This window comes from Corapipo altera, unplaced genomic scaffold (assembly GCF_003945725.1).
Source record: "Corapipo altera isolate COAL_440 unplaced genomic scaffold, ASM394572v1 0, whole genome shotgun sequence".
Lineage (NCBI taxonomy): Eukaryota > Metazoa > Chordata > Aves > Passeriformes > Pipridae > Corapipo > Corapipo altera.
In genome coordinates, this window is record NW_020884872.1 from 3275728 (window position 1) to 3302335 (window position 26608).

The window sequence follows — 26608 nt, forward strand, 5'->3', positions numbered from 1 at the left end:
AGTGTTGAAAGACAGGTTGGACAGGGCTTGGAGCAACCTGGTCCAGTGGAAGGTGTTGAAACTGGATGATCTTTAAAGTCCCTTCCAACACGATTCTGTGATAACAGATCTCCCAAAGGACTAAGGCTTTGTTCAAATCCTTGTGTACATGCACATCACGGTGCAAGAGGTTGACACAAATCAGATACTAACTCCCATTTTCCAGCATAGCTGTGATGCCCTTTGCTGAGGAGAAGTTATGACCATGCTCAGCTGCCACATCAGGCCCACATACAGGCTTTCCCTGGCTTCTCCCAAGAGTGACTCCATGTCCGTGATAGTGAGAAGCACCACTGCAATCAATTTTTCTGACATGCTGTGAGACTTTTTTCCAGGCTGCCATCTCTCAGATCACTAAAACCTGTCCTGTTGCATCCTGAAATTCTGGTAGATCAGTCATACAGAACAAAAGAAACGTGGTAGGAATCACCCTGTTTATTTGAACTTTGAGCACTGGAAATTATCTGCTTTTTTTTCACAGGGGGACCTACTGCCACAAAGTGAGGCAAAATGTCTGCCTGCCTCTCCCAGTTAATCCACTCACATGAGCTATCTCAGATTCTTTGTACGGCAGCAGAAAAAGGCCGAATTTCTCTCAGCATTTATTGATGAGCACTTTATAATATAAATGGGAGTGAGAAATTACTCGAACGTGCCTGTCAAAAGGTTTTGACATAACCTTTCCCATTGCTGAGTGCAAATATCTGCTAAATGCCAAGTCCCCCCCTAGAACATTTCTGCCCAAACCCTCCCCTCACTCTCTACCATCATTACTGAAAGACATTCTAAAACTCACAACAGGGAGGCAAAATTGCTTCTGTATTTTCTGCTGAGCGTGTAACAAATTTGAACCAATCTTTTGTGGACAAAATGATATCAGAAGTCAGACAAAATATTGCTCGGGGATTATTATGTGCATCTTTGCTCTCCATCTCCCTGATGAAGAAAACAGGGAGCAGGATCATTAGGTCACACTAAAGTATTTTTCGGAAAATATTGATTTGCGAGGCTGCATTTACCAACCCTAAAATTTAAGTAGCAGCCTGCAGAGCATTTCAGAAATTGGCTAAAATATTTATAGGCACCACATTTCCCTTCTACTCAGGTTTTTAAGATATAGAGGAAATCAGTATATATTTCTGCCTCATAAAATATAATGTATATTCAACCTGCAGCAGCTTCCAGTCCTGACAAGGAGCTTATTTTAAAAACCAGTATGTAATTTAAAATCGGTGCCATAAAGAAAGTAAATAGTCTAGCAACAACTCTGAAGTATCAAAGAACATTTTTCAACTGCAGTATTCACCAATTTGGTTTGATAAAGGAAGTTTCTGGTGACCTAACACAGCACATAAACTTTCTCCCTGCTATTTTGAAGAAGGAAATTATCACAAAAAAATCACTTATTAAAAATATGTGATGAAGACAGGCTATTAATTTCTGAAACACTAAAGTTGCCATCTCTCTCTCTCTCTCTCTCTATATATATATATATATCTGCAATAAAAAGTTGACATATATCCTTGACAGAAGAAAATATGAAGTTTGATTAACTAGCATGTGGAAGTTTTTTTTCAAACCAAAGCTGTTGCATTGCCAAACAGCACTAAAAATATAAGATAATACAGTATTTTAACTCTGAGACAGAAAATTTACAGTAGGATAGATATATTGAAATGTGTTTAAAATACTTCAAGGTGTTTTTATTTTCCCTCCCTATATGTAGCTTCAATTTGACCATACTTCAGAGGTTATATTTGATTTTTGGGGGGAAATTATGCTAATTTTTATATATGTGTTGTTACATCTTAACTAGAGAAAGGGAGAACAGGATATGAATGTGTGATTCTGTTCGTGGGAGGGATGTTTCTCTCTCCCAGAATGAAAATCTGTGCTTCATGCAACCAAGTGCTGTGCCTTGGGAGTGCTTTATTGATGAGTGCTTGAATTAAGTGTCTGTTTAAGAAGGGGAGCATGGGCCAGTCTCATTAGTGCTAATACAGGAAGATTTAAATTATGTTTTTGTGCCCTAGCAAGGTCTCCTGTACCTCTGGGAGATTGCTATAAAGGAGGGCAAGGAGGGCTTCCACGCTGCTCTCCATTAGCAGAGGAACATCCTTAATTTCTTGCCCTCAGTTCCATGGGAGTCATGTTGGAAGGAACTGCTGAGATGATTCACTAAAACAGGGCATCCTGCAGATGGCCTGTTTCCTGCAGCAGCCTCGTAAACATGCTGCTCCTCTCCCATGGCTCTGCACAGAAAAATGAAAGCCATCCCCTGCTTTATCAGTATAAACAGTTCCCTAGCGGATTTTCTTCCAACGACACAATTTCAGGAGCTGTGTCTGCAGTATAAAATACTTCTGGCAATGAATATTGATGTCTGATGCAAAATAATAACCACCAAGCTGTGCAGCCTCCTTGGGCAGCTGCATGATCCTGGATTTCATGTGATAAGGCTTCACCCTTTGCCTTAGTCCCCACTCCTCTTCTCTGCCATGCAACACCGGTGTTCACAGGCTCCTGATGCTGCTATGGGAGCTCCTCCAAAAGGAGAGAGGGTTTAAAACGTTGTGTAGAAACCAAGAGTAATGTCTCATCCATCTACAGAACCGTCTCCTTTCAGCCCCCTTTGTGAGGGCAGAAGTGAATGCCCTTATCATATTGAGACACCCTGCAAACCTGGCATGGTGGGAGCTCAGTTCCCTGCCCAGGGGGATGCATTTGCTATTCATTTTTAAAAGACAAAACCTTGATTTGAAGATAAGAAAGCAGCTGCAAGAGCATATTAACACAACAAGCAATTAACCCTCATTGTTAAAGTGCTGCCTGATTAGAGGCCTCACTTGCAGGTTACATGCCCAGAAGTACTAAGCAGTTACTTTTACTATTCTTTTGGAAGCTGGTCCAGAGCTACTGCCCTTGTTAAGCCCCTAAAATGATCTGAAATGATCTTTGTCCTCAAGAATAACTGGGAAAAGTTAAGATCAACAAAATCAGAGCCAAAAGTTACAGGTTTAGATGAGAGAGGACTTCAGCAGAATGATCTTTGTCTCTGAAAATCGTTCCCTTGAGCTGTTTGGTTTCACACTACCATCCATTTCACCTTCACCCTGGGACTGTACAAAAGCAGCTGATTTTATATCACCCTTCTGTTTCTCAGGGTTAATACTTTGGAGATTTTTGGGGTGATGTGTGTTGTACACATTGTTTGAAATGAGGCCAGCATACTCCAAACCTGCCATGCACACACAGTCTTGCTTTCTGTATGCCCTTATTACATATACTTACACACACAGTGCTAATAGCTCACACTAACTTGCTGCAGCAAAGTGCTTAAAATTTTAAGGGCAGTTTCAATGAATATATAAGGTAGTATTTCAAATGTATTTGACAAAACAAACACAGGAAAAAAGGAGGAAGAACATTCCTTCTCCCAAACCTGAAGTAAATAAAGCTGCACTGTGAGAGAAGAGGGCTAACTTTTGATAAGCCCAAGCATAACATACAGATACTCTTGAACTCCTTAGCTGAGGCTCTCATTCAAGTATTGAGGCTCATTTCACATTGTTTACATAATTCATAAATAAAGGCACCCATACACCAACTTAAATTGTGTTTGAAAGACATAAGACTGTGCACAAAGCCAGGGAGTCTTATTTTAGATTTAAGTGAAAAGCTTTATATTTGTACATAGTAATTCCTCATCCTGAAGATGAGGACAGCAGTGAAACAACTTTAACAGACACTTTTGGGTGACCATTTCCTGCAGTGTCAGAGGTGAAGTCATTAGGAATGCAGTACATCAGAAGTGTGCTGCTGCAAAATAAGACACAACTGCAGCATCCACATGACACTTGTGAGATTTTAAAGAGTGTAAGTCAGCTGTTTTTAATGCAAAGACAACCCTGAGTTGCTCTGTGCTGAATGGCAAAAAAAAAACTCATTAGGTATTTCTACAGGTTAAGTGGTGGGATTCTCACACAGGAGATATCCTTATTAAAATGCACATTCCCTTAAATCAGACCCTGCCTCTCCCTGCTCCTCATGCCCATAATGTGACCTGAGGATGACTGGTAAGTGCATTTTTGCAGGGTATTTTGCACAACTGCACATTCTCATCCGTTCTCATCACGTGGTCCTTGCGTGATTCCTGCCTGTGACAACCCTGTCACTTCGAGACATCTGAACATTTCTTCCTGAGGAAGCTGTGACAGGCTTGGAGGGATCCAAGCCCATACTGCGTGGGAGAGTGAGAGAAAGGCAGAAAGTGATGTAATAGAAGAAATATCTGAAGGACATCAAGGCTAGAAGTTTTTTCTAGCTCAATTTATTGGCAAGGTTCGGCCAGCAGGACAGGTAAGATCTTAGATATGTGCATGAAACTGAATTCACACTTGGCATAATCCATGGCACAGCCTGAAATTTGAACAGATTAGCAGACTGATTGATGACAGAATGCACCATGATCCCAAGAACCCTCGAAAGATTTCCCCTGATGTTTTTCCCCTTTTGTGCCTGCACATTTTTCGCTATTTAAACCAGCCCTCCCTGAACAGAAGTGCAATGCAAATTCACCAACAATATTTTATATATCAGAAAAAGCTAGATGCTTCCAAGGAAAGATGAGGAGAATCTATTCTAATAGGTGCAACGTGAAGCTATTTAGAAGCAGCCCCTGTTGGTTTTGCTTGTTTTCTAAAAAGAAACAAGGCTGATACAATTCTTTTATGTGGTTCACAACAGGTGAAGTGCTATCACTTTGGTATAAGGCAACGAGAAACCTTCTAAATCAGTGAGATGTACAAGTTCTACAAGATCAGAAACAGCCCTTTTGAACACCACACTTTTTATTTTAATGATGCTGTACCCTTCCCTCTCAGGGGCTTCTTTTTCAATTAATTCCTGTTGGAGAAGTGTGAATAGCAGCAGGCTGTTTACATGAGAATGTGTCCCACGGGACTGATGACAAGAAAATCATCACTTACTACTGATGGCTTTTACTGTAGCTGGGAAAACTATTACTATGAATTGCATAATAAAAAATGGAGATAATAACTCACTCCTGTTTTTAAAATGCTCTGGGATCTACTAAAATGCTGTAAAACAGATGCTGCTATTATTATTTTAACAATTTTGCACTTGAAGGTTGGAGGTTTTTTTCAATGGAAATAGGAAGCTTCCAGGTGGGGTGGGTAATATAACCTCTTTTTTGTTTGTCAACACTTCTCATCATAAGACTATTTTCATGTGCTTGCAGTTTGGCTTTTGTTTGGATAGCATTTTTCCAGGCCAGGTGTCTGCCTCAGGCTGAGCCACTTCAGCTGGAAAGTTTCAGCTACAACTCTTTGGCCCTTTCCAAGAATAAGGTGTGAGAGTGGAAAAAATAGAGATGCAGTATAAATAAACTCTACTATAAAAATAAAAAAGACATTGTGAGAATCTGAGAAGTCCCACCAGTTAGCAGCAAGGATTTCAAGTTTGGCAGGTGCTGGCACTAGCATCAGATATCTTGCTGCCCTTATGAAAAGTCATCACAAGGGTGCCCAAATATTACTGTCTGAGTAAAACCAAGTAAATAGACAAAAATCCCACAGTGATCATATCTTGAGAGGATATTTTCCAGTGACTAACAGCTAAGATCTCCCAGGGTCTGAGTAACACCTCCTTCAGTGTCTGAGTCAGTTCCAGACACGTGGGGCAGGTGCAGCCTGGTGAGAAGTGAGAAATCAGAGCAGATTTGTCTCTCTAGGGCTCAAGCAACTGCCTGTGCTGGCCCAGGGAGCATGAAAAAAAGTTGTTTCAATGCAGAGAGAAAGGAAGGAGATGTGGGGGCTAAAGGAGCAGCGTGGGGAACCAGCCTGCATTGCTGGGCATGCAGGTGGCATGCAAGGAATGGAGCAGGAGCTGAAAGTGGCACAGGGGGTAACAAAAGGGAATTATAAAATTGCATTTGGACCAGTGGGGGGATGTCAGAAGTTGGCACTGGGCTTGTGGTGGGATTGCTGATGTGATAAGAGCTGGTAAAATGGAGCTGGGAAACTGCCTGAGGATGCGAGGCCGGGACAAGGGAGCAGTGGGGTGAGGTACAGAAATGACAGTGAGCAGTGAGCCATGTGAGGGGGAGATAGGCTGAAACCCAGTGGAGATGGACAAAGTGAAGGCTGGCAGAATTACAGAACCACAACCAGAATCATCTGAGTAGGAAAAGACCTCCAAGATCACCGAATCCAACCTTTGACCAAATACCATGTTGTCAGCTAGACCAGAGCTGTAACTGGAGGCTGGAGAAAAAGTTGGGAGCTCCTCATGAAGGGCAAGACTATTTTTGAGTCATGAGAACAAGGAAGTGAAGAAATGGGATGACAAAGACATGGGGGACACATTGATTTGGGAACCCAGAGAAGAGCCAGGATTTGGACAACGATGAGCTGGAGAAAACTAAGGAGGACAGGTCATTCTGAGAAGGAATGAACACAAAACGTGCATCTTCCATGGAATATTCTTTTCTTTAGGATCTCTGACTCCAGTAGCCCTTTATCACTGGTAGATGTGTATGAACCCCACTGAAAAACCACGAGAGCCAAACACAGAGTGAGAAAACAGTGCTGAGAATAATTCTGCTCTTGGCAAGGACCTGTGCAAGGCTAATCTCAGTGATTACTTTTGAAGATGTCAGTAACTACTGTTTCCACTTCAAATGAAGGAAAGGAAAGGGGGTTCAGTTTACTTTACAAAAAAAAAAAAGAAAAGCTAACAAGAAAATTACATTTAACACAGGCCAAAGCAAAACATGTTGAAGAGGTATTATTACAGCTGCAAAGGCAAGTGGTGGGCAGGTATAGAATACCATAAATTAAATAAGTACAGTCACAGTCTCCCCCTGTTACTTTTGCATTACAGGGTGGGGAGTTTTCATGGCTTTGTGTCAGAACTCCCAACTGGCCAATTCATTTGTCTAAATATAAAAAAAAAATCATGCCGAGATGGCTTGATTTCCAAAACGCTCCGTTAGGAGTCAGGCACGGTCCCAACAGAGCTCTGTCTGCCAACGAGAAACCTGCACATTTTCCTGCCAGCTTATCCACTCAGTTCCCAGCAGCCAGGTGATGGGACTGCCAGCTTCCAAAGCCAGGTTTTGGGACAGAGACAAGGGACAGGCAAGGGCTGGTGGAGGGGGAGGAGGGCTGACATGCCACATCTCTGTGGGACAGAGTTATTTGGAGTCTGCAGACTGCACGGGTGGCTATGCAGACAAGGGCACCAGCTACTCCTAAAAAAATGGGATAACTGATTTCATGGGGTGTCTAAGTGCTCCTTCTGATCAGCAGTGCAAAGAACCAGTGGGCCTAAGGTCAAACAGCACATAAATGCCCAGCTCCCAAGCTTTTGGCTCCCTGACAGCCTGCCAGGTGGGAGCCTCTGAAAGCCCCACTCAGGTTCTCTGGCAGTCGGGATTTCATTTAAACTTGTGGTCAAGAAACTTTCTGTTCTCCTGTCTGTGATCTTATAATGATCTCCAAAGAACGATTTCACTTTCGTTTGGATGTTTGTAAATCCCAAATTCTCCACAGAATGGATAGTTCTCTTGTATTTGATTACAGCTCATGCTGTTGCACATCTTTATTTAAATGCTGATTTTAGAAAGCCCCCATTCAAGACAGAACAAAGATGCTTCACGTGCTGGAGGATTTGCAAAGTGAGAAGTAAATGTGGCAGACTACTGCCAACAAGAAAAGCCAGTTGTTCACCTAATGCACATAAATGCTGCCCTGTAGAGCCAAATTCTGCATTCACCTTTGCCACAGATCTCTCAGATAAAGCTAATTAAATTACTTAATCTGTCTTTCCCAGGGGGTTGCTAAGCTGGGTGACGTGAGTGCTCTGAAGAAAGAAAAGAAACTCTCAGAAGCAAATTCGTTTCAATGGGAGCAGAGCTTTGAACATAGAAATGCTACCTAATAGCAGGTGAACTGGAAAAATTAAGCTGTAGGCTTCTGAAATTGAACATGAAAAAAATCTGTGGATACTTTTAAGTTCAGTCTGTGCCTCAGTTGCCGTTTTCCAAAGGACTCCTGATCACCCAGGTGGGTTTTGAAAATGAACATATTGTTTCTGAAACATTTGGATACCACAGAGGTTATAAGCTCATGAGAAAATTAATAATTATGTCCTCAGAACAGAACATGGAGGGAATAAAATACTAAGTAACAGCTCATAAAGTGTCACCTATCCTGAATCACCCTTCAGGTGTTGAGGTCACCCAGGAAACTTGTAGCAGAACTGAGAGCAAACCAAAGGACTCATGATGCTGAAGATGGACAAGAATTCTCCCTCTGTTTCTCTGGAGAAGAAATAATTATACTGATGGTATGAAAAGCTGAACTATAAATAAGGATATTTGAGCACTGATAATAACCCCCCTTACAATGGCATATTTCAAAGTACTTTTAACCTCCAGTATGTAAACTGGGCCGTATTTTGCATTTCTCAATATCAGATATAAGTGCCTGAAACTCATGACGTTAACTTTGGAATCTATAAAGTGAAAAGGCAATGCACACATTAATAATGTTTTAAAGCAACAGGGCCACTTTTGACTCTCCACTAATGGCAGATAAAAAGACTATGTAGTTCTAGAAAACAATACATAGCCATCTAAAAATCCCCTGTGACAATATTGACCTCCAGATACAAGAGAAGAACCTTGAGAACTGTTCAGGTCTGACATATGAAGCTCACTTTTTACATTTTGGGCTTAGCATATAAAGTCAGGTTATTATGATTTTTTTTTTTTTCAAATAACAGTGTCTTGTCAATAACTTTATTAAAGTTATTCAGAGCATATTCAGTCACTGTCCAAGATTTCTGACCAGGCAATGGCCCTGGCAGCTGAATATCCAGAATTACAGCAGAACACCATCAAAGAATTCAGATCACTGACAAAAGCTACAGTTCAATCGAAATGGAGAGGGCTGGCAATCTGCTTTCTGGGGGAGGAATTGTCAAGTTCGAAATTGTAACCTAATGGAAGATAGAACAGGATTGCACCTGAGGTACCAGCTACTGTTCTCAGTGGCTGGTACTGTTTTGATCTAAATTCCTGAGCTGTAAGGATAGACTGCTGGATTTGTTTTGTCTGGCTACATTCGTTTTGACAGTCATTTGAAGAATGGAGTCATTTAAGTGGCAGAATTCCCCACCAGATTTACCACGGTGGCCTGTTAATGCAGCAGCAACACAGTTACTGATTTGTCATTCAGTTCCTAAACTGTATCAACAGATGTGTGATATTATTGTGATGTCAAGCAAGGTACAACAGATATGAAAGGAAAAGGTTTTTATGCCACAGCATGTGACCAGTGCCCCTGATGGTCTCAGGTGTGTGAGATGTCATGCCTTTCAGAGTCCAAATTGCTCATGGTTTAAAGCTAATCCCCTAAACCTCTTGAAATAATTAGCAATTGCATCACTCCAGGCTGATACCAAAGGGCAAAACTACCAGAGCAGAAAGAATTTAAAAGGTCAGATATCTATAACAGAGTCAATTTAGTTTATTGTTCTCTGTATCTTACCTGAGAATGGATACAGGAATCAACCTTCCTTACTTCCTCTCCCCTCCAAAAAAAAGATCAGGAAGTTTCTAAGAACTTCAGGAAGAGTGAAATTATATCTCAATTCTTCTTACAAGTTCACATGAATTGCACTATTTAGCGGCCCCATTGCTCAAAAGTAGGTGCTATTGCAATCAGGTTTTCTGTCTTTTGTATCCTTATGAATAGGTCTGAGCACTGCCAATATCAGAATAGTCAGGATACAATGCTAAAAAATTCCTATTCTCCATCTATTGCTGAAGTCTTTCAGGGCCATCTGAACATCCTTGTTTAGGACTATTTGAATAGATTTTTAGCATCCTCTTAGAATTTCAAGTCACATTTATTTACGGCGTTACCTTTCTAAGCGTGAAGAGCACTCAGATAATCACTTAATAAGAGGAAAGCAAGGTTAATGCTTTCAGTTCCTGTCTCTGCTTATTGGTAAAAATACAGACACTAAAATTCTCATCTCATTTTTTTAAGAGCTGGAAAGTCACTGGCTAATGAAAATGTGAACTTTGTAACCCAGCAGAGAAAACAGTGAAACAGTGAAAGGTAGGGGACAAACCATTAATCTCCTGACTTAATTGTTGCAGTGAAAAACGCTCATGGAAAATTTGCTGCTGCAAGGCTCCCACTTGGAGAGCAGTTGAATGAAGGAGGGTAAAAGTCAAGAGAGAACAAGACACGGCGACTGATGAGCACCTGTGTCATCATTAAAAATAAACACAAAGCTGGATTAACCTTCTTAAGGGCCAGGACAGTCCTTGTGTGCACTCAACTCTGCCTTTCCACAGGTGACACAGCAATTATTCCAGCTCGGTTTTCCCGGTTTAACCTCACCTTTCACCGTCACGTGCACGCTCTGGCTGGTGGACAGCTGGGGCTGGACCAGGACATTGCAGGTGTATTCCCCCTCGTCCACCTCCTTCTGCACATCCGAGAGCTTCAGCGTCCCGTTGTTCTCAAACGCCACCTGGCGATGGTTGAACGGGAGCAGGTTGGAGTTCTTGTACCACTTGATGGAGTAATAGGGGTACCCGATGACCCTGCAGTGGATGTAGGTGTCCCTCCCAGCTATGGCCGTGATGTTCTTCATTGGCCTGATGCTGGCCGGCCCTGGAAAGGGAAAAAGAAACTCTTGGAAACAATTTAAAGGCATGTTCGCTTCAGGAAGCGTGCATGCTGATTTTTCCAGATGTACAAATGCTGACGACATTTAGGGATGAGCCTCACATGACACTTCTTAGCATTTGACAGTTTTTCCTTTCAAGACCTACTTAAGCAGTTTTCCTAATCTTTATATGCTCTAGTTTTTTCCTCACCCTGTAGCATCCATACTAATTATGTGGGGAGGGGGAATATGTTTGCACTTGCCTGATAAAATCTTTGCTGCCTTACAAGTTAAAAGGCTGAGTGTGATTTAATTAATGTGAAATACTAACACGGATACAAAGCCAGAATCCTGTTACACATGAGAACACTTACAAAGTTAGCTTTTTATTTTTTATGTGTATAAGGTATAATACCGTGAGGGTGGGTATTATACCATGTAGAGCCAGAAATTCAAGCTAAAGTTCTGTATACATGAATAATTACAATGAATGTTGGACAAGTGAAGGAGGAAAGGAAAAGAAAAATACCCCATGCACAGCAGGACTAAAGTAAAGAAACCATGAAGTAGTAGAGATGAGTACAGGAAAAACAGACAATAGAACACAAGCCAAAGGGTTCTTTCAGTATTTAACCATCCCATACACTTTATAGATGGGGCTGGAGAGACAGGAAGGGAAAAGAGAGCAGGGGGGAAAGAAGGGAGCGGGAAAAAAACAGTAAGTTGGTTTTTGGCATTCCAAGACTCATTTCATCACATGCAAGAATCTTCTTCTCCACTACAATGAGTTATGTGTGTTGTTTGTTGTTTTTTTTTTTTTGAGGAGCTGATTTGACAAGCACCTCTTACGTTTATTCGAGCCTGGTACGGGACGACTCCGGCAGAGTTGTTGGCAGTGCAGCGATAAACGCCCCCGTCTCGGACCTGAGTGTTGGAGATGTTCAGGTAACTGACCACGTTGCCCTCGGAGGTGATGATCTGGCTGATCCGGTGGCTGCCGTCCTTCACGATGGGATCTTCATCCAAAGTCCAGGTGATCGTGGGCAGGGGAGTCCCCTTCACGTTGCACACGAGGGACACTGGCTCTCCTGGGCTCACCACTTTCTCGCTGAAGGCAGAAATGATTTTGGGAGTTCCATCTGCCGAGGGAAAGAAAAGCAGGAAAACAGTGCTTACGAGGTGCAAAGCTTGTTCCCTCTATCCCACAGCCTGTCCCATGAGCTAAGGTCTTTCTTAGAAACGTTGCAAACAATTGTGTGCCAGGATGCAACTCTAATCATTGAGAGAGAGAAACAACTTTTGATAGTAGAGGACTTAAATGACCCTTTGCTTATGGCAGGTTTCTTTTTCATTTCCTAAGAAACGTGGTACTGACTCGGCTGTAGGAAAAAACACTTTAATGAATGGATAAGGCAGCTATAAGTTATGTGAATATATCATAAGTTACATATCATAGGTTATATGAACCTCTGGGTTCCTGCAGAAAACTTTTAAAGCCATGTGCAATTCCTCACAAAAGACATACAGCAAAACCTCAACACATTTGGAGTTTTTCTTCTCCTGGTAGATTTAGTCCCTTGGAAAGCTAAGGATGAATGCTGTTGCCAAGAGCCAGGCATAACTTGCCCAGGCTGATTCCACAGAGCTGTGCCAGCGCAGTTTAGTGCTGACCCACAACACCCCATTTAGCAAAGTGTTAAATTAAGCTTTTCTGAACACAGATTGCCAGTAACAGCAGTGATGCCAATTTCTTTCTGTGGTCATTTTGTGCCACAGATAAATATTTCCCTGAATGAGAGCACTCAAACACTTGATCTGGTGAACTGTGTCCCAGTTTACTCAGCCACTACCAGGCAAGTGAGTAAAGAAAATGGATGGACATGGAAACTTTGTAAGCAGGGAGTAGGATTAAATACCCACCTCTCCAGAGAGTTCAGTGGGGGAACATTTAGGAGTGCTGACATCCTGCTATTAGTTAGGAACTTCTTTCTGAGGTCATTCAATGCATGTTTGTCTTCCTTTGAAAGTACTCCTTTCCAAGCTGTATGTAAGATGGAATTTCAGTGCAGTTGGGGGCAGTAAGAACACAAGGAGCAATCTAGTCTCAAGATGGGTTTTAAAGGGCCAAGTGGCATGTAAACTAACCAATTTTGGTGTTCCTACAGCATTAGTGACTGCAAAAACAGGAGGAAAAGGTGCCTCATCACCCAGAGAGGGGCCGAAGACACTTAGAAACTCATCTTGTTTGTCCTTTAAGGACAAACCTGGTGCACGACAGAGAATGTCAGGACACGACTGACAAGTCTCATGCCCTCTGTGATGCATTATTTGTTCGTCTCTTCATGTACAGTCTGCTATGTATTACCTATAAATTTAGGAGGATTCTTCCATTGCAATGTCAGTGCCGTATCACACAGGAAGACTCCCCAAAAACTAGAATTAAAAACAGGGATGCAAAATTCCCTTCTTTGCCACAGGGTAAAAAACATAAGCACTGGCACTCTCAGAATACTGAAAGGCCTCAGCATGCCTGGAAGAGCATTTGGTTTTATTTGATCTCATAATTTTTTCCTCTGCCCCCCTCTCTCTTTCATTTCTGTCCCATCAGTTGTGTGACAGAGTCCTAATTTATTTATTTATTTTCATCCCTGACTCTCTTCCTTTCCTTTGCTGTGTATTAGATACTGTCACCCCTCAGAAAGCAGAACAACAGCAACAACAAAAAAAAGCTTTTCATCCTGAGAGAAAGCCGACACAGGACCAATAAACCTGTGAGTGTGCACACCATGTACCTCTGCCACCCTTCCTCCTCTTTTTTTTTTTTCTCCCTTTTTTTTAATTCAAGTGACAGGCTTTTTCTGAGATGAAAGCAGACATTATTTTCCCAGCGAGACCTGAGTGTCTTTGAAATCTTTCCTGCTGCTGCTCTCTGATAACCTGCACTCTCTCGACACCATGATAGATTATCAATATGCTCTTTAGGCTTTCTTAGTCACGGGAGATGGTTGCCGAGGTAACTTAGTCCAGGCAGGTAATCTCTTCTTTTCCTATAAAGACTCTAAAAATAGTGTCCATGCCATGCCTGCACTACAGCCTCATTAGCGAGCAGCCTTTGTACAAATTGATGACTCTCCCCACTTGATTATCCCGTAGAATGTTGTGTCAGTTATTTAAGATGATCCCCAAGCTTTCGGCCAATAATGCCAAACAGAAAAGCTCTGCCCAGGAGAGGTTTGGATTCGAATAGAGACCTGTTTGGGAAGGTGTAAGGGTAGAAGACTCTTCTGGAAGATTTACAGTGTGGAGATCCAGGCTTATTTTGCTTAGGAAGACTTTCCTGTCAGGAAGAGGCATCTTTTCCAGAGACGGTTTCAGATGTTTTCTCTTCTGCATTCCAGAGAAACTCTCCCTGGTATGAGAAAAAGGTCAGTCCTTACAGATGTGTTTGAAGGCCTCCACAGAGGGGGCTGGCAGGAATTATTAAAGCCCTGAGAAGAACAGGGGGCGCGTCTTCCCCCAGGCCCGGTGTTTGAAGTGCTGTTGAAGTTAATGTTCTTCAAGTCCAGTGTTCTTGACTTTGGAAATAAATTTTCCTACAACCCTTCCACTGCACTTTGGGGGTACCTGTATCTTCCCTCACAGACGGATCTTTGTTTCCAAATCAGTGTTTCCATTCTATCAGTTTTTGCCCAGAGTGGGGCACAACGAACACCACCGAGAGTCTGTGAGTACCCTCCGATTTTAGGGTTCCCTTTACAACGACGGCACCAAAGACAATCTATACATTATTACAGACACCAGGATTGCTGGTGGGAAAGCAATGGTGGAGACTGACCTTCCAGAACCACCTGGACATAGTCCTGGGCAGACATCTTGTCCTTGCGCACGAAGCACTGATAGGCTCCCCCGTCACTCTTGGCCATGCCATCCATGATGAGGTTCTCCCGGTTGACCCCGGTGATCCGGACATTGTTCCCGGGGTTGATGATCTCCCCATTCCGGTACCAGGACAGCTCCTGGTCCTCAGTCCCCGTCACACTGCAGGACAAGGACACTTGGCTGCCAACGCTGCTTTTGACTTTCCGGGGGCTGATGGTGGCTTTTAGTGGCTCTGGTGGTTTAAATCGAAACAAGAGGAAATAGAACATATTAAGTTATAAATGTGCATTTTTGGCCAAGTAACGAATTAAGTATCAGTTAAGGAGAACGATAAAAAGCACCGCCACACCCTTCTAAAAAAACCACACAAACAAACAACAGATGACTGTGTTCACTCCAAGAAGCATTTTTGCCATTAACAGCCATGATGAAAAAAAAAAAATAGAACAATAGGGATAACCTACTCAACACATGATATAATCCCATGCCCATATGACCAGCAGGAGCAGATCTACAGGTAACACTGTTGGTGCTGAGGGCCTAGACGCGGCACTACACATGTTTTGGGAGGTTAGGATGTTATTTCTCATGAGTTCAGTGTGCAACTTTGAACTGGTACATTAAGTGCATTCCTGAAGTTCATCTTCTGTTTTATTTTCCTGCAAAAGAAGCCCAGTTAATGTGTTCCAAAGCTACTCCTTGCTGTGAAGCAGTGCAGTGTATGTCAATGATAAGGAGATCAGCTTTCAAGGGTGGAAGATGTTAACGTAGGTACACCCACGGATATCCATCAGACATGGATATGGAAGTGTTTCAGTGTGTGGGCTCACAAGATTTTCTGTTTTGATGTGGGAGGACTACAACATTTTCAAGTCAGCCTTAAGAAACAGTAGGACATACATAATGCAAACTCTGCATCATAAAAAAGAGGATGAAGTGTTGAAGAGAAGTCATAAACATAAATGCAAGAAAAACAATCTTTATCCTGCCACCTAACAGTTATTATAAAACACAGATTTCTTCTTATGGTTTGTATATATTGACTTCCTTATAAAGGTAAGGGATTACTTTCACCATTGAATATCTCCATGTTTCCTATAAAAAGACCATAAAGGCTCAGAAGTGTCAATGACCCATTAAACAAAACAGTCACACTCGAGGGCATCACCAACATCCCAGAGTCATGGTGATGACTTTGCAGAGGAGGGTAAAACTCCTTTTCCCAACTGGTGCTTTCTGTCAGCTTAATACAGAAAGTATTTACTCTAAGTTTTGACTTTGTATCATCCCAGGCAGACTGAATTCAACTCAATTTATAAATACTTTGGGAAGCAGAGCTCCTCCATAATAATTTATGAATTGCTGATCTTTAACCTTGATTTTATTTTGCCCAAAAACATTATATGTAAGTATTTCTGAAGGTATTTTTATGGTCTGAACTTCTCACAGACTTGCCCCATTTCAGTTTGCTAGTCATGCTGCAGAGATGGAAACACTAGCTCACAAAGCATTATTTCTATTCCAGGAAATAATTTTTGTTTTAACAATAGAAGAATAGCACTTTTCCAGTGAGGTGCTCCTGAAGTGATAATTATCTTTGCAGAATTTGTGAAACATTCAGGATATTCACACATGAATACTCAGCTGAGCGGAGGTACGAGTACTCAATATTGCTGAACAACATGAGTCATGGCAGGGAGAGTTTGGCAGCTTTATTTATGAGAACATTTGCAATTTCTTTTTAAGCATCCAATTCAAGCTTCTAAATTACACATCCTCCATGTGATAAATTACAGAGCTACACCAGAAATTGCATCTATTTGCACTTCTGATCGCTCAATTGGCCAACTAACTCATCTCTGCAGAGATGACTTTCTCTTGTTCCACAACTTTGAGAAGTTTAATCATTCCTAAGATAAATTAACAAAGCAGAAGGTACAGCAAGATAAGGCAGCACTTTTCCTGGTGAAAACACCCAAGCAAGAAGTGGCCTGAGGTCTGGGCTCAGCCCAGGACTTACTGAGGCAGGAAGGCCTACCCTGACAAGACCTAAAATCCAATCAGTGGATGCAAACAATGCAAGCTGTCTGTGAGGAGTTACTGGTGGCCCCATGGTAATGTTTCTGGAGTTGAACTGTGCTAAAACCAGCCTGGTTTACCAAACTCCCAACACACATCCTGCTTTTTGAAGTTGAATGTGACAGATAAGCTGGTAGCTGGCCTGGAAATTTTTGACCAGCAGTCAATCACTTTATGCTATAAAAGTCCAGTCCCCTTTCATACAGTCAGGTTCTTCTAACACAACCCTTCTTGAGGTGTGTGTGTGGAGATGCCTCCCTCGGGTGGGGACACCCTCCAAGGTTACTCCTTGAGGCTGAGAGAAAGAGCGCTGGTATGGGTGAGCCACATCAAATCTCTCCTTAATGATTATTTATTTTTGCTCGCTTTAATATAATTACTTCAACAACTGCTTCAGAACAATGCACTATCCTATCTCATACTATACTACCAGTATTTTTAGCTTGAATATTGTGTAGTAAATAATTCTGATTAAGTGATCATTTGTAAAAATAAAACATTTGTAATAATAAATAATTTTATTTGATCGCTTGTAGTAACAAATTTGTCAGATCGTTCGGAACAATAAATAATTTCATACAAACATTCTCATTCTGCCAATCACCAAAACCTGCTGGACGAAAGCGGTTCAGTCACACCTCTGTAATTCCTTTAAATTTAAACTGCTGGCATAATCCAAGGTTAAGATTCAGCCACGCCCAGACTCCTGCCTGAAGGAGTTTAGAAAGTGATGCCAATTTTATGCCCCAAAAAGGCACGGACAGAGAAACTGCTCAGAGACAAGTTTTAGTCTTTAAGCAGCGAGGTATTTATTTAAGGCAATGTTGGAGAGCAGCCAGCTCGCGCTGGACAAACTGCTCTCCCTCTTCAGTGAAAAGACAGGATTATATACCATTTTTACAGGTGACTACAACACTTTGACATACATATTCATATAATTGTAACATCTAGTTATAATATTCATAATAGGCAGAGTCTGGGCGGAGTTTGGGGTGGAGTCATCTTTTTGGGGTGATGTTTGGTAGTTGTTCCTGTTTGTTCAGCCTCAGGGGGTCACATTTTTACTCTTCTTCCTCGGTTGAACTTTTCAACTTTCTTGGTTTTTGCTGACTCTGTGGTGAATTTCACCCCTTATCTTACTTATGTAGGTGTGTAAGCATTCTTTTAGTGTTCGGTACCACCTAATCCTTAAGCTCTGGCAGTACATCCTAGCTAAGTATTGGCAAATTCTTTGTGCTCTTCCTTATACCTATATTCTGAATTTAACTCTCTACTTGCTTTCTAGGCCTTGTCTGGCTTCAAAAGCGAAGGAGTCCTTCCTGCACCTCATGACTCAACAGCAGGCCTTGTTTAATAAATTTTGTCTAAGCTTTTTCCACTCCCCCCCACTCCCCCAGCCACACTCACGTTTGACGTAGAGCCTCCCAACCATCTCGGCGGTGCCGTAGTTGTTCCACACCTCGCAGACGTAGCTCCCGGAGTCCGAGGGCCGCGTGTTCTCGATGAGCAGACCCGTCACCGTCTGCCTGAACCTGCTGTCGGGCTCCCAGGGGACGTTGTCCTTCAGCCAGCGGTACTTTGGTGCGGGGTGCCCTGATGCTTTGCAAGGCAGCTCCACTCGCTGTCCTGCCATGGCTTTGCGGTGGTCAAACCCATCTAGAATAGATGGAGCTGAATTCGCTGGATCTGGAAGGGAAAGCAGCAGGGTTTTTTTCAACGGGATCGTTAAAATTAATCTGCTAAGAAACGTGTACTAGGTGGTGGTTGAGTGCTGGAACAGGCTCACAGCCCCAAGCCTGAGAGAGCTCAAGAGGCACTTGGATGACACTCTCAGGCACACGCTGTGACTCGTGGTGTACAGGGCCAGGAGCTGGACTCGATGATCCATGTGGGTCCCTTCCAACTCAGCATATTCTGAGATTTTTTTTTCTCCTGCAGTTTTTGACTCACCAGCTCAGTGTTTTGGGTACTACAGTTTGCCCCTCTGACCCAGCCATCAGTCTGTAACAGCTCAGTAGTGGTGGCTGGGATCCAGCAGCACATGCTGCTAAAGCAACTCAGGACTACTTGGAAATCCTCTCACTGGATTTTTTCCAGGTGGCAAACATTTCGCTGGTCATCCTTTCTGTTCCCTATCAGAGCCAGAAATGTGTTGCTTTAACAATTATTGCTACTTCTATTCTAGGTTGAAGACAGTACATTGTCCCTTCTCAGCGGTCTGAAGGCTTTGAATTTAAGGAGCAATTTATTCCCTTGTCAGGAGAGAAATGGGCAAAGGCACAGGAATTTCTGTCTGCAGTCTGACAGACAAGTCTTTTCTTCTTCTCTGGAACAAGAACTTAAGGTGACAAGAACAGCTTAATCCTGCATCTTTCGGTGCTTAACTTGCTGACAAAAGCAGCTCTCAGACAAACACACTTGTGAAGCACCTGGTATATATTTATGTATCTCACAGATGTCTGGCAGGATTGCCTTCACCAGAGGTGCATGTACCCCACCAGAAATACTACGTTGTTTGGGATTTTGTTTTTTTTCAGTTTGAAAATTTTTGGAGGCTGAAATTGTCATGATTTATATTTTTGTGCAGTGGGCTGGAAGCCCCTCCTGGAGCTATTACAACATAAATACTGAACAATAAATCAACAAATATTCATCAAAGCGTTTTCTCATCACACGCACCCACTTTGCTAAGATATTTCTGACTCACAGAGAAACTTCACTTGATGATCAGCTCCTATCTGACACACTGATCTCTTTTTGGGTGTATCTACATCATAGTTGCCTGGGTGTAGGCGTGACTGCAACCATTTTGACATTTTCAAGTGGTCCTTAACTTAACAAACTCAGGTTCTGCTCACAGGGCAGCTGCAGCAGGTTCCTCTTAGGAGCTGGAGAGATTAAAGGAGCAGTTCATGCTTAATTCAAGATACTCCAGCAACAGCATAATCAGCACCTGAGCTAGTTAGTTTAAAAGTAGCCTAGGTATATCTCCATGAATATCTCACCATGATATACCTCCATGATATATCTCCATGAACTGCAGCCACACCTGGGAGGTGAGAGCAAATAGCTCAATGCACTACGGGAGTTACGCCATCAATCCAGAAACCAAAATTGTGAGATAATAGAATAAATAAATTTATTTCGTGAATATCTGGATAAAAAACCCTAAATGCCAAGTTCAGTGAAAGGTGACAGCAGAGGTCCCTCTGCTCTCTAGGTGCCACTGAAGGCAGAACCACATCCAGTTGACATCAATGTCCTGTCTGTCTCATTAGAAACGCGTCAGCCAGTAGTTAAACAAATGATTTTGCACACATCAGTGGCCTCGAGGCCCACATTTGGCAACAGGATGTGTTATATTTTTGAGCTTGCCATGCTGTTTGTATCTGGCTTGGTGGCAGCACAATCTGCCAGGACGCTACTGGGAAGGCCAATGTCAATTTGATTAATTGATTACCCAGCTCCTTCCTCGCCTCCTGGGTCATCAGGCAGCTCTGCTTCCAGGGCAGAGATTCCTCCCTGCAGCCTGAGGAATTAACTGAGTAAAACCATGAGCAGGAAAGAAATTACAGCTCTGGCTCTTAGGAAGGTGAAATCAATTTCTTCCGTTGAAAGTAATAATTAAATAATAAAAGAGTGGAACTGGCTTTTAAAGGCATTGTCTGTGCATTCCCACTCATACAGAGTCCTCTCCCAGGTTCACTTTATGTCACTTTGTCCCTTCTCAAACTGAGCCTTGGCAGCAGAAGGTCAGCCTGGAGTCCCACCTGCAGAACAGCTAAATTTGGATTTGCCTACGTACTTCAGAAGTCTTGACCTTGTCCTTATAGAGGAGGTATTTAAGATATATTCAGGGATACACAAAATATGATTCCAAGGACCTGCTTTCTTGCACCCTGTACTTCTATATTTAGATGGGCAGTAAAAACATCTTTTTGGGTTGTCCCTGGAACAAACTTATTTAGAGCTCCTACACGTGATATATTCCAGTAAAAAAAAAAAAAAAGCCACAAAAGAAATCCCAGGATTCATTTACAATCACCTGCAATGAGGCAAAAAGCAAAATAAGATAACCCAGTTGTGATATACGGTATTGGCTTTTGAATTACTATTTTACTATGCTATAACAGTGCAAAGGACTTCTAGCAAGGACAATGGTTAATAAACTAAGGCAAAATACTATTCTAAAATATTCCACTGTGGCTCTTTTTTAAAGGACAGAGGAAGAAACTCATTATGCTTTCAAAAATCATAATGATTTTTCAGAGTATGGAGGTTAAAAAGCAGTAAAGAATCTGGGAGCTGGGATTCATGGCAGGACAAAATTGTTATTGGAAAAGCACACTATAATGGGTATTAGAAGAATATTCTGTTGCATGTTAATAGCCTTGTTTTTAATTTTACTTAGGAAGTCCATGTGATTTCTAGATGTTCTTACATTAGATTTGCTTTGGTCATAGCCACACTAATTATTCCCATGTGTATTTGCTATTATCTCTACATTACCTTTCTCACTCTTTAAATCGATAAGCTTAACTTTTATTAAACACTTGTCCAAGAGACTATGATCAATATCCACCACAAACTGTTTTATCCCCCAAAAAGTGAGGAACACATGTGGATGTAAAAGGCAGGCATGCAAGTATACCTTTCACAACCATGTTCATGGATTCTCTGATCTCGGTTCCTAAAGGAAATATAAATTCCAGTAAAGAAAAATGAAAACCTGTTAGAGAAATATTAAGAGGCAAACTCTGCCCATGATTGCTGCTCTTGTTCAGTAGATTAACAGGACTGGAAATCAGAGCCCATTCTAGCTCTGATTGAGAATAATTAATCCCATTTAATTAAAAAAGCCAGCTATTACACACAGGTCAAATTTGCTATTTTGATTTGGTCTGTGGAGGAGAATAGAAAAGGCAACTCCACACAGAGCACATCTTTTAGGATGTTTGTCCTGAATTGCAAACAAGACAGAGCTTTCATTTTCCCCTTTTGTTCAGTGAAATAACTGGAATTTTTCCTGTGGTAACCAAGATACAACAAGCCTGATTTTATTTATGTTACCACTGGCTCATCCTTAGCATGATATCATTCGGAAGCAGACCATATTATGGAGCCAGCCAGAAGGATAGGACCCTGCCTACCCTTATAAGACCAAAGCAGGCAGATTATTGTGCAGGAAAACTACTACTTCACCTTGCTGGGAAAAGCAGTTTTACCCACAGGAAAGGAAGAAACTCCTGGATCTGATTGGTAAGTGATTCTAACCTGATCAATCACACCATTTTTTTATCATTAGCATATTTAAGTACTGGACCTGTGTGTTCAGAGGACTCCAAAATGCTTCAACAGTGACCATTTTGGAGAAGGGCAGGAAGTATGTTATTAATGCAAAACCTTGTGCTCACCTCTGCCTCCCTTAGGGCTCCCAACAGAGGGATGGAAAGTTGGGACTAATCACTAGAGTTTTATTCTGACAAAAAGACCAGAAGAGGACAGGAGAGGGTCAAAAGGAGAATGACCCCAGTGACTGTCAGGTTGGGAAGGTCACTGCACCCTGATGGATCTTCAGGGAAATTCAGTAACAGTGAAAAGGGGGGCTTTCAGAGGGATGGTGGGCATGTTTTCTGCAAGGCAAGGATACAGGGAGAAAGAAAAATCTGGGATACAGCCTTAGTGAGCTCTGTGGATGTGGGAAAACAACTCTGGATTTGCTCACGTGCAAACACAGGGAAATATGGGAGAGGAAGGGGGGGATGGAGAAGTGCTAATCCTACACAGAGGTGTTTGAGAGCAACTTCCAGACTCAGACCTGGGGTCGTCTCTGGTACCTTCTCTCAATTAGACAAAATGGGGAGAAGCTGGGATTGGAGCAGCACTGTACTGATACCCCAAAATATTTGGTGGGTGGGTGTGTGTAACCCAACAGTCCATCACACAAAACAATCAGGAGATGATTTACAATTTCAAGGAAAAGTTAAAATATCCCAACTACCTTCTCATTTTCCCATTTGGTGCACAAATATTGCCTTGGGACTCTGAGTCCTGAGCTTGGGCAGCCACCAGCTCACCCTCCTGCCTGCCTGCAGCAGCCTGGGTGGACTGGCACGGGCCACACTCTCCTTCTGGTTGGAGATCCCTCCAGCAAGCAGGGGAACACACTGTTTTCCCCAAGGTAAGAGTGTGATGGATGAAAAAGAGGACTGAAATGCACCTCTCCTAACCTGAGACTCCCGCAGTGGAAGTATCTACAGCTGAGCCAAATGAAGGTCCTGACCTCCTGCTATAGTTAACAGAGGGAAATAGGAACTGTGAGGCAACTCATCTCACCCCAAAGTGGGTAGCTGAAATAGGTCAGGTCACTACCCCTGGAAGTCTTCCTTTTCCTTGGTTCTTCTTAACAGGGAAATCAAGGTGATTAGATACTTTCCCTGAACAAGCCTATTCTTGATGGGATGAATCCCATCCACAGTCCTTTCATAAATTACTCTAAACCTACTAAAAGTCACCATACTGTCCAGTGCACTCTACAGGCTCTCTGGATACATCTAACAGGAGGTGAAAAACAGAACGAAAGGATTTTAAAGTGGGGCATTTTATTTTTCCAGCTGCAGCAGCTCTCAGCTCACCACTTCTATTTGACAGAGAAAGTGGGTTTTAGTGCATAAAGGCACAGGAACTCGCCCTGCCAGCTGAGCACACCAGGCACACACAACACTTCATTTAGCATGATACAGAAAAGAATCACCTGATACAAAAAGTCTTGCACTGTTGCTTTGTCGTGTTTCTCCAGTGTATCTGTGCCTTGTGATACATCGGTAGTTGTACAGCCCGTCTTCATTCTGTACGTCTAAAATATACAAGGCTCCCGTGGATGTGATGAGAAATCTAGGTCCTGGAAGACATGAAAATTGGCAGTGGTTAAAATATCTGCTGCACTGGAGGGTGGATGACACAGAGGGTCACAAAGATTTTTTTTGGCCAGTCTTGAAGCTGCCAATTATAAGCTTAATAAGTACTCATTGCAAATGCATATAAAGGTATTAATTTGCACTTCATGTCCAGAAAGGTAGGAATCTGTAAGGAAAAGGTGAGAAATGAAAGAAAGAAATGGGCCATGGTCTATGTCACAATTGAAGAATAATGTAAGAGGCATCTGAAGTAAAATACAGTGTAAAGAACCAATGGATTGATTTCAATTTAATTCAATATTGTATAATGACGTGACGGCAATTCAGCAGCAGAGCTGTAGGTGTTAGAAAGACAGTGAGGTTGGGCACATGTGTGATACCTGCAAGCATTCCCACCCCACCCTGCCCGTGTTCCTGTGGGTTCATGTATTCCAGGCCTCAGCAGGATGGGCTGAGCTCCCTCTGCACCTCAAGAACTCTATGGCTGAGCCACCGGCAGATGATGAGTTAATACATAATAATATGACAATATTGTAGCCTGTGATCAGAGAAGCAGGTAGACAGACTGCATCTAAAAGGAGGGCTTAAATAATCAGCACTGGATGCATCATTTAAAATCCAAAGATTATTTTTTTTTTTAGTTTTACGCAGAAAAGTTTGTTTCAGGAAGAAAATTAAGCCAAACAAAGTGACTGCCCCCTAAAACTGAACAAGACTGAAATGTTTCGTGGTCAGCATTTCTCCCAGCGTTCACTCAAACTGAAAGTAATATAGTTTAAGTTTCCTTCAAATACATTTTTTTTTTATGGTCACATGTGCAGTTTGGATCATGTGACACCTGCAGAAGTGCCTCTGTTCTGCTGTAAATGCCCACTCTAAAAGCAAGGACACAAAAATCCCTGAAATCTACACGTACATGTTTGCTCTGAAGCTTTTCCCATAATGCAGTAAATGGAAGTAATGTGTCTGGAATGCATTGCAAACCTGAGCCTCACCTGTTTAATCTTTCCACTTTAAAAATATTGTAGTCTAAGCTGTATGTGCTTTTCTAAAACTCTTACATTGGAGAAAATATTAATATATTTTCTTTTCTTTACATCTTCTATTTTTTCTCTAGTAGCTGGTAGGTCTCACAATATAAATACCTGTACCTATGTATAAAAAAATACACCTGGCTCCAGAATTAGAGGAGAGAGTACACAAAGATGAAACCCATTATGAACTAATATTCAGTAATATGCAGTAAGAAATAATTCCTTTTCTTCAGAGCTCTATTTGAGCAATGACTTTTTAATAATTAAATGTAGTCAGGATGCTTGCTCCCAAATGCATCAGTGGGAAAGCAATCCAACAGAGAGAAGACAGAAAGGAAATGGTATCATTACAGAGGGCAATCTCCTTTAAACCATAATATAAAAGAAATGGGGAATAAAATTAACAAGCTTTTAATGTCACAGGACATGACTGACCCCTAGAGCAGAAAATATTGAATAAAGCAACATCAGCCCACCCCTCCCATCCTTGCATGCATATTGAAATATTAAATAACCACACCAGGGTTAAATAACTGGTGAGGTTGTTTAGTCTGGAGAAAAAGGAGGCTCAGGGGGGACCTTATTCCTCTCTGCAACTCCCTGACAGGAGAGGGGAGCCAGGGGGGTTTATCTGGCTCTTCATCCAGGTTACAAGTGACAGGACAAAGTAAAAAGGCCTAAAGATGTGCCAGGGGAGGGTCAGGTTGGACATCAGGAGGAATTTCTTCATGGAAAGGGTGGTCAGGCCTTGGAAGGGGCTGCCCAGGGAGGTTTGGAGTCCCCAGCCCTGGAGGTGTCCCAGGAAGGCCTGGCTGTGGCACTCGGTGCTCTGGGCTGAGGGGCAAGGTGGGGATGGGGCACAGGGTGGATCCATGATCTTGGAGGTCTTTTCCAACCTCAGTGACTCCATGATTCTGTGAAAATAAATCACAATAATGGAGGAATAGAAGGTGTTGAGGTACTTGCCCAGTGATAAAGGAGAAGAGCTGGGCAAGGAAACATGAAGGAGGAGGGAGAACAGGATGGCAAGAGCAATCTCCTCACCTCAATATTCCAGCCTAGGTGGATTTACAGATTTACAGGCTAGGGAGGTTTTTTCTTACACAGAAGCCACATTGAATTCACATGCCTGTGAAAATTTAATTGCTTGCACACAGAAGGCTTGTGAAAAATGCACTGTAGAGTGTAGTAGGAAAAGCACCTGAATAAATCCTATCTCAGTTCCACAGCCAGATGTCTGAAACATGGCACTGAAAAGCTTACATGAAAAAAACAAAGCTATCTTACATCTATTATTTTAATAGTTAGCTGCAATGTTTGGATGAAATGATACAGACAGTTAGTAGTGATAAGTTAAACCAATACAATATAATATAACTCCTGGATATAATGTAGTGTCCTATTCTAAGTGCTTCTTTCTTTTCCTTTCACAAATATACTCAGTTACTCAGAACCTTGTTTACATTGCTCATAAACACTTGTGCCACCCTCTCTTCTCATCATATGGTGATACTGAACATCTGTACCCTTTAACAAGGTTTGTCTTTACCTTTAACTTTAAGTTAGAAGGATATTTAGGATTTTGGTGTGAAAACCACGAGCTGTTTGACTTTGGTGTCACAAGCATCTTCTGCACTCCTGAAATATTCATAAAGCAAACCTACCTTTGCCAAGGAATATGTTATAAGAACCACAGGTAATTGAAGCACAGTTGTCTCCCTTCTGCTCCGTGGGCAGCATAAAATGACAGCTTCAGGAGATGGGAATCACATTTAAGGGCTTTACTTGGGGGATGCAGCAAAGGCAATCTCTTCTCGCTGTTGTTTCCAGCTGTGTGAGCATTAACCAGCTCTGCATTTCAGACAGCACAGACGTGAGCTTGCCCACAGCAATGCCACTCTGCTGGCAGGGCTGCCAGGTTGCTTTGTGTGCCATGCAGACTTGTCCTCT

At 42.2% G+C, this 26608-nt stretch overlaps 1 protein-coding gene across 3 annotated transcripts in view; it reads right to left on the reverse strand.

Moving 5' to 3' along the window:
- The window catches only part of DSCAM (DS cell adhesion molecule), a 440015-nt gene that overhangs the window by 155179 nt on the left and 258228 nt on the right, over positions 1–26608 (reverse strand). For all 3 annotated transcript variants that reach the window (XM_027635014.1, XM_027635020.1, XM_027635030.1), the window contains exons 4-8: positions 23462–23608; positions 18115–18393; positions 14585–14860; positions 11592–11888; positions 10479–10754 (exon numbers count right to left, since the gene is read on the reverse strand). In XM_027635014.1, the coding sequence (XP_027490815.1) occupies positions 10479–10754; positions 11592–11888; positions 14585–14860; positions 18115–18393; positions 23462–23608 (1275 nt within the window). The remainder of the gene's footprint in view (positions 1–10478; positions 10755–11591; positions 11889–14584; positions 14861–18114; positions 18394–23461; positions 23609–26608) is intronic.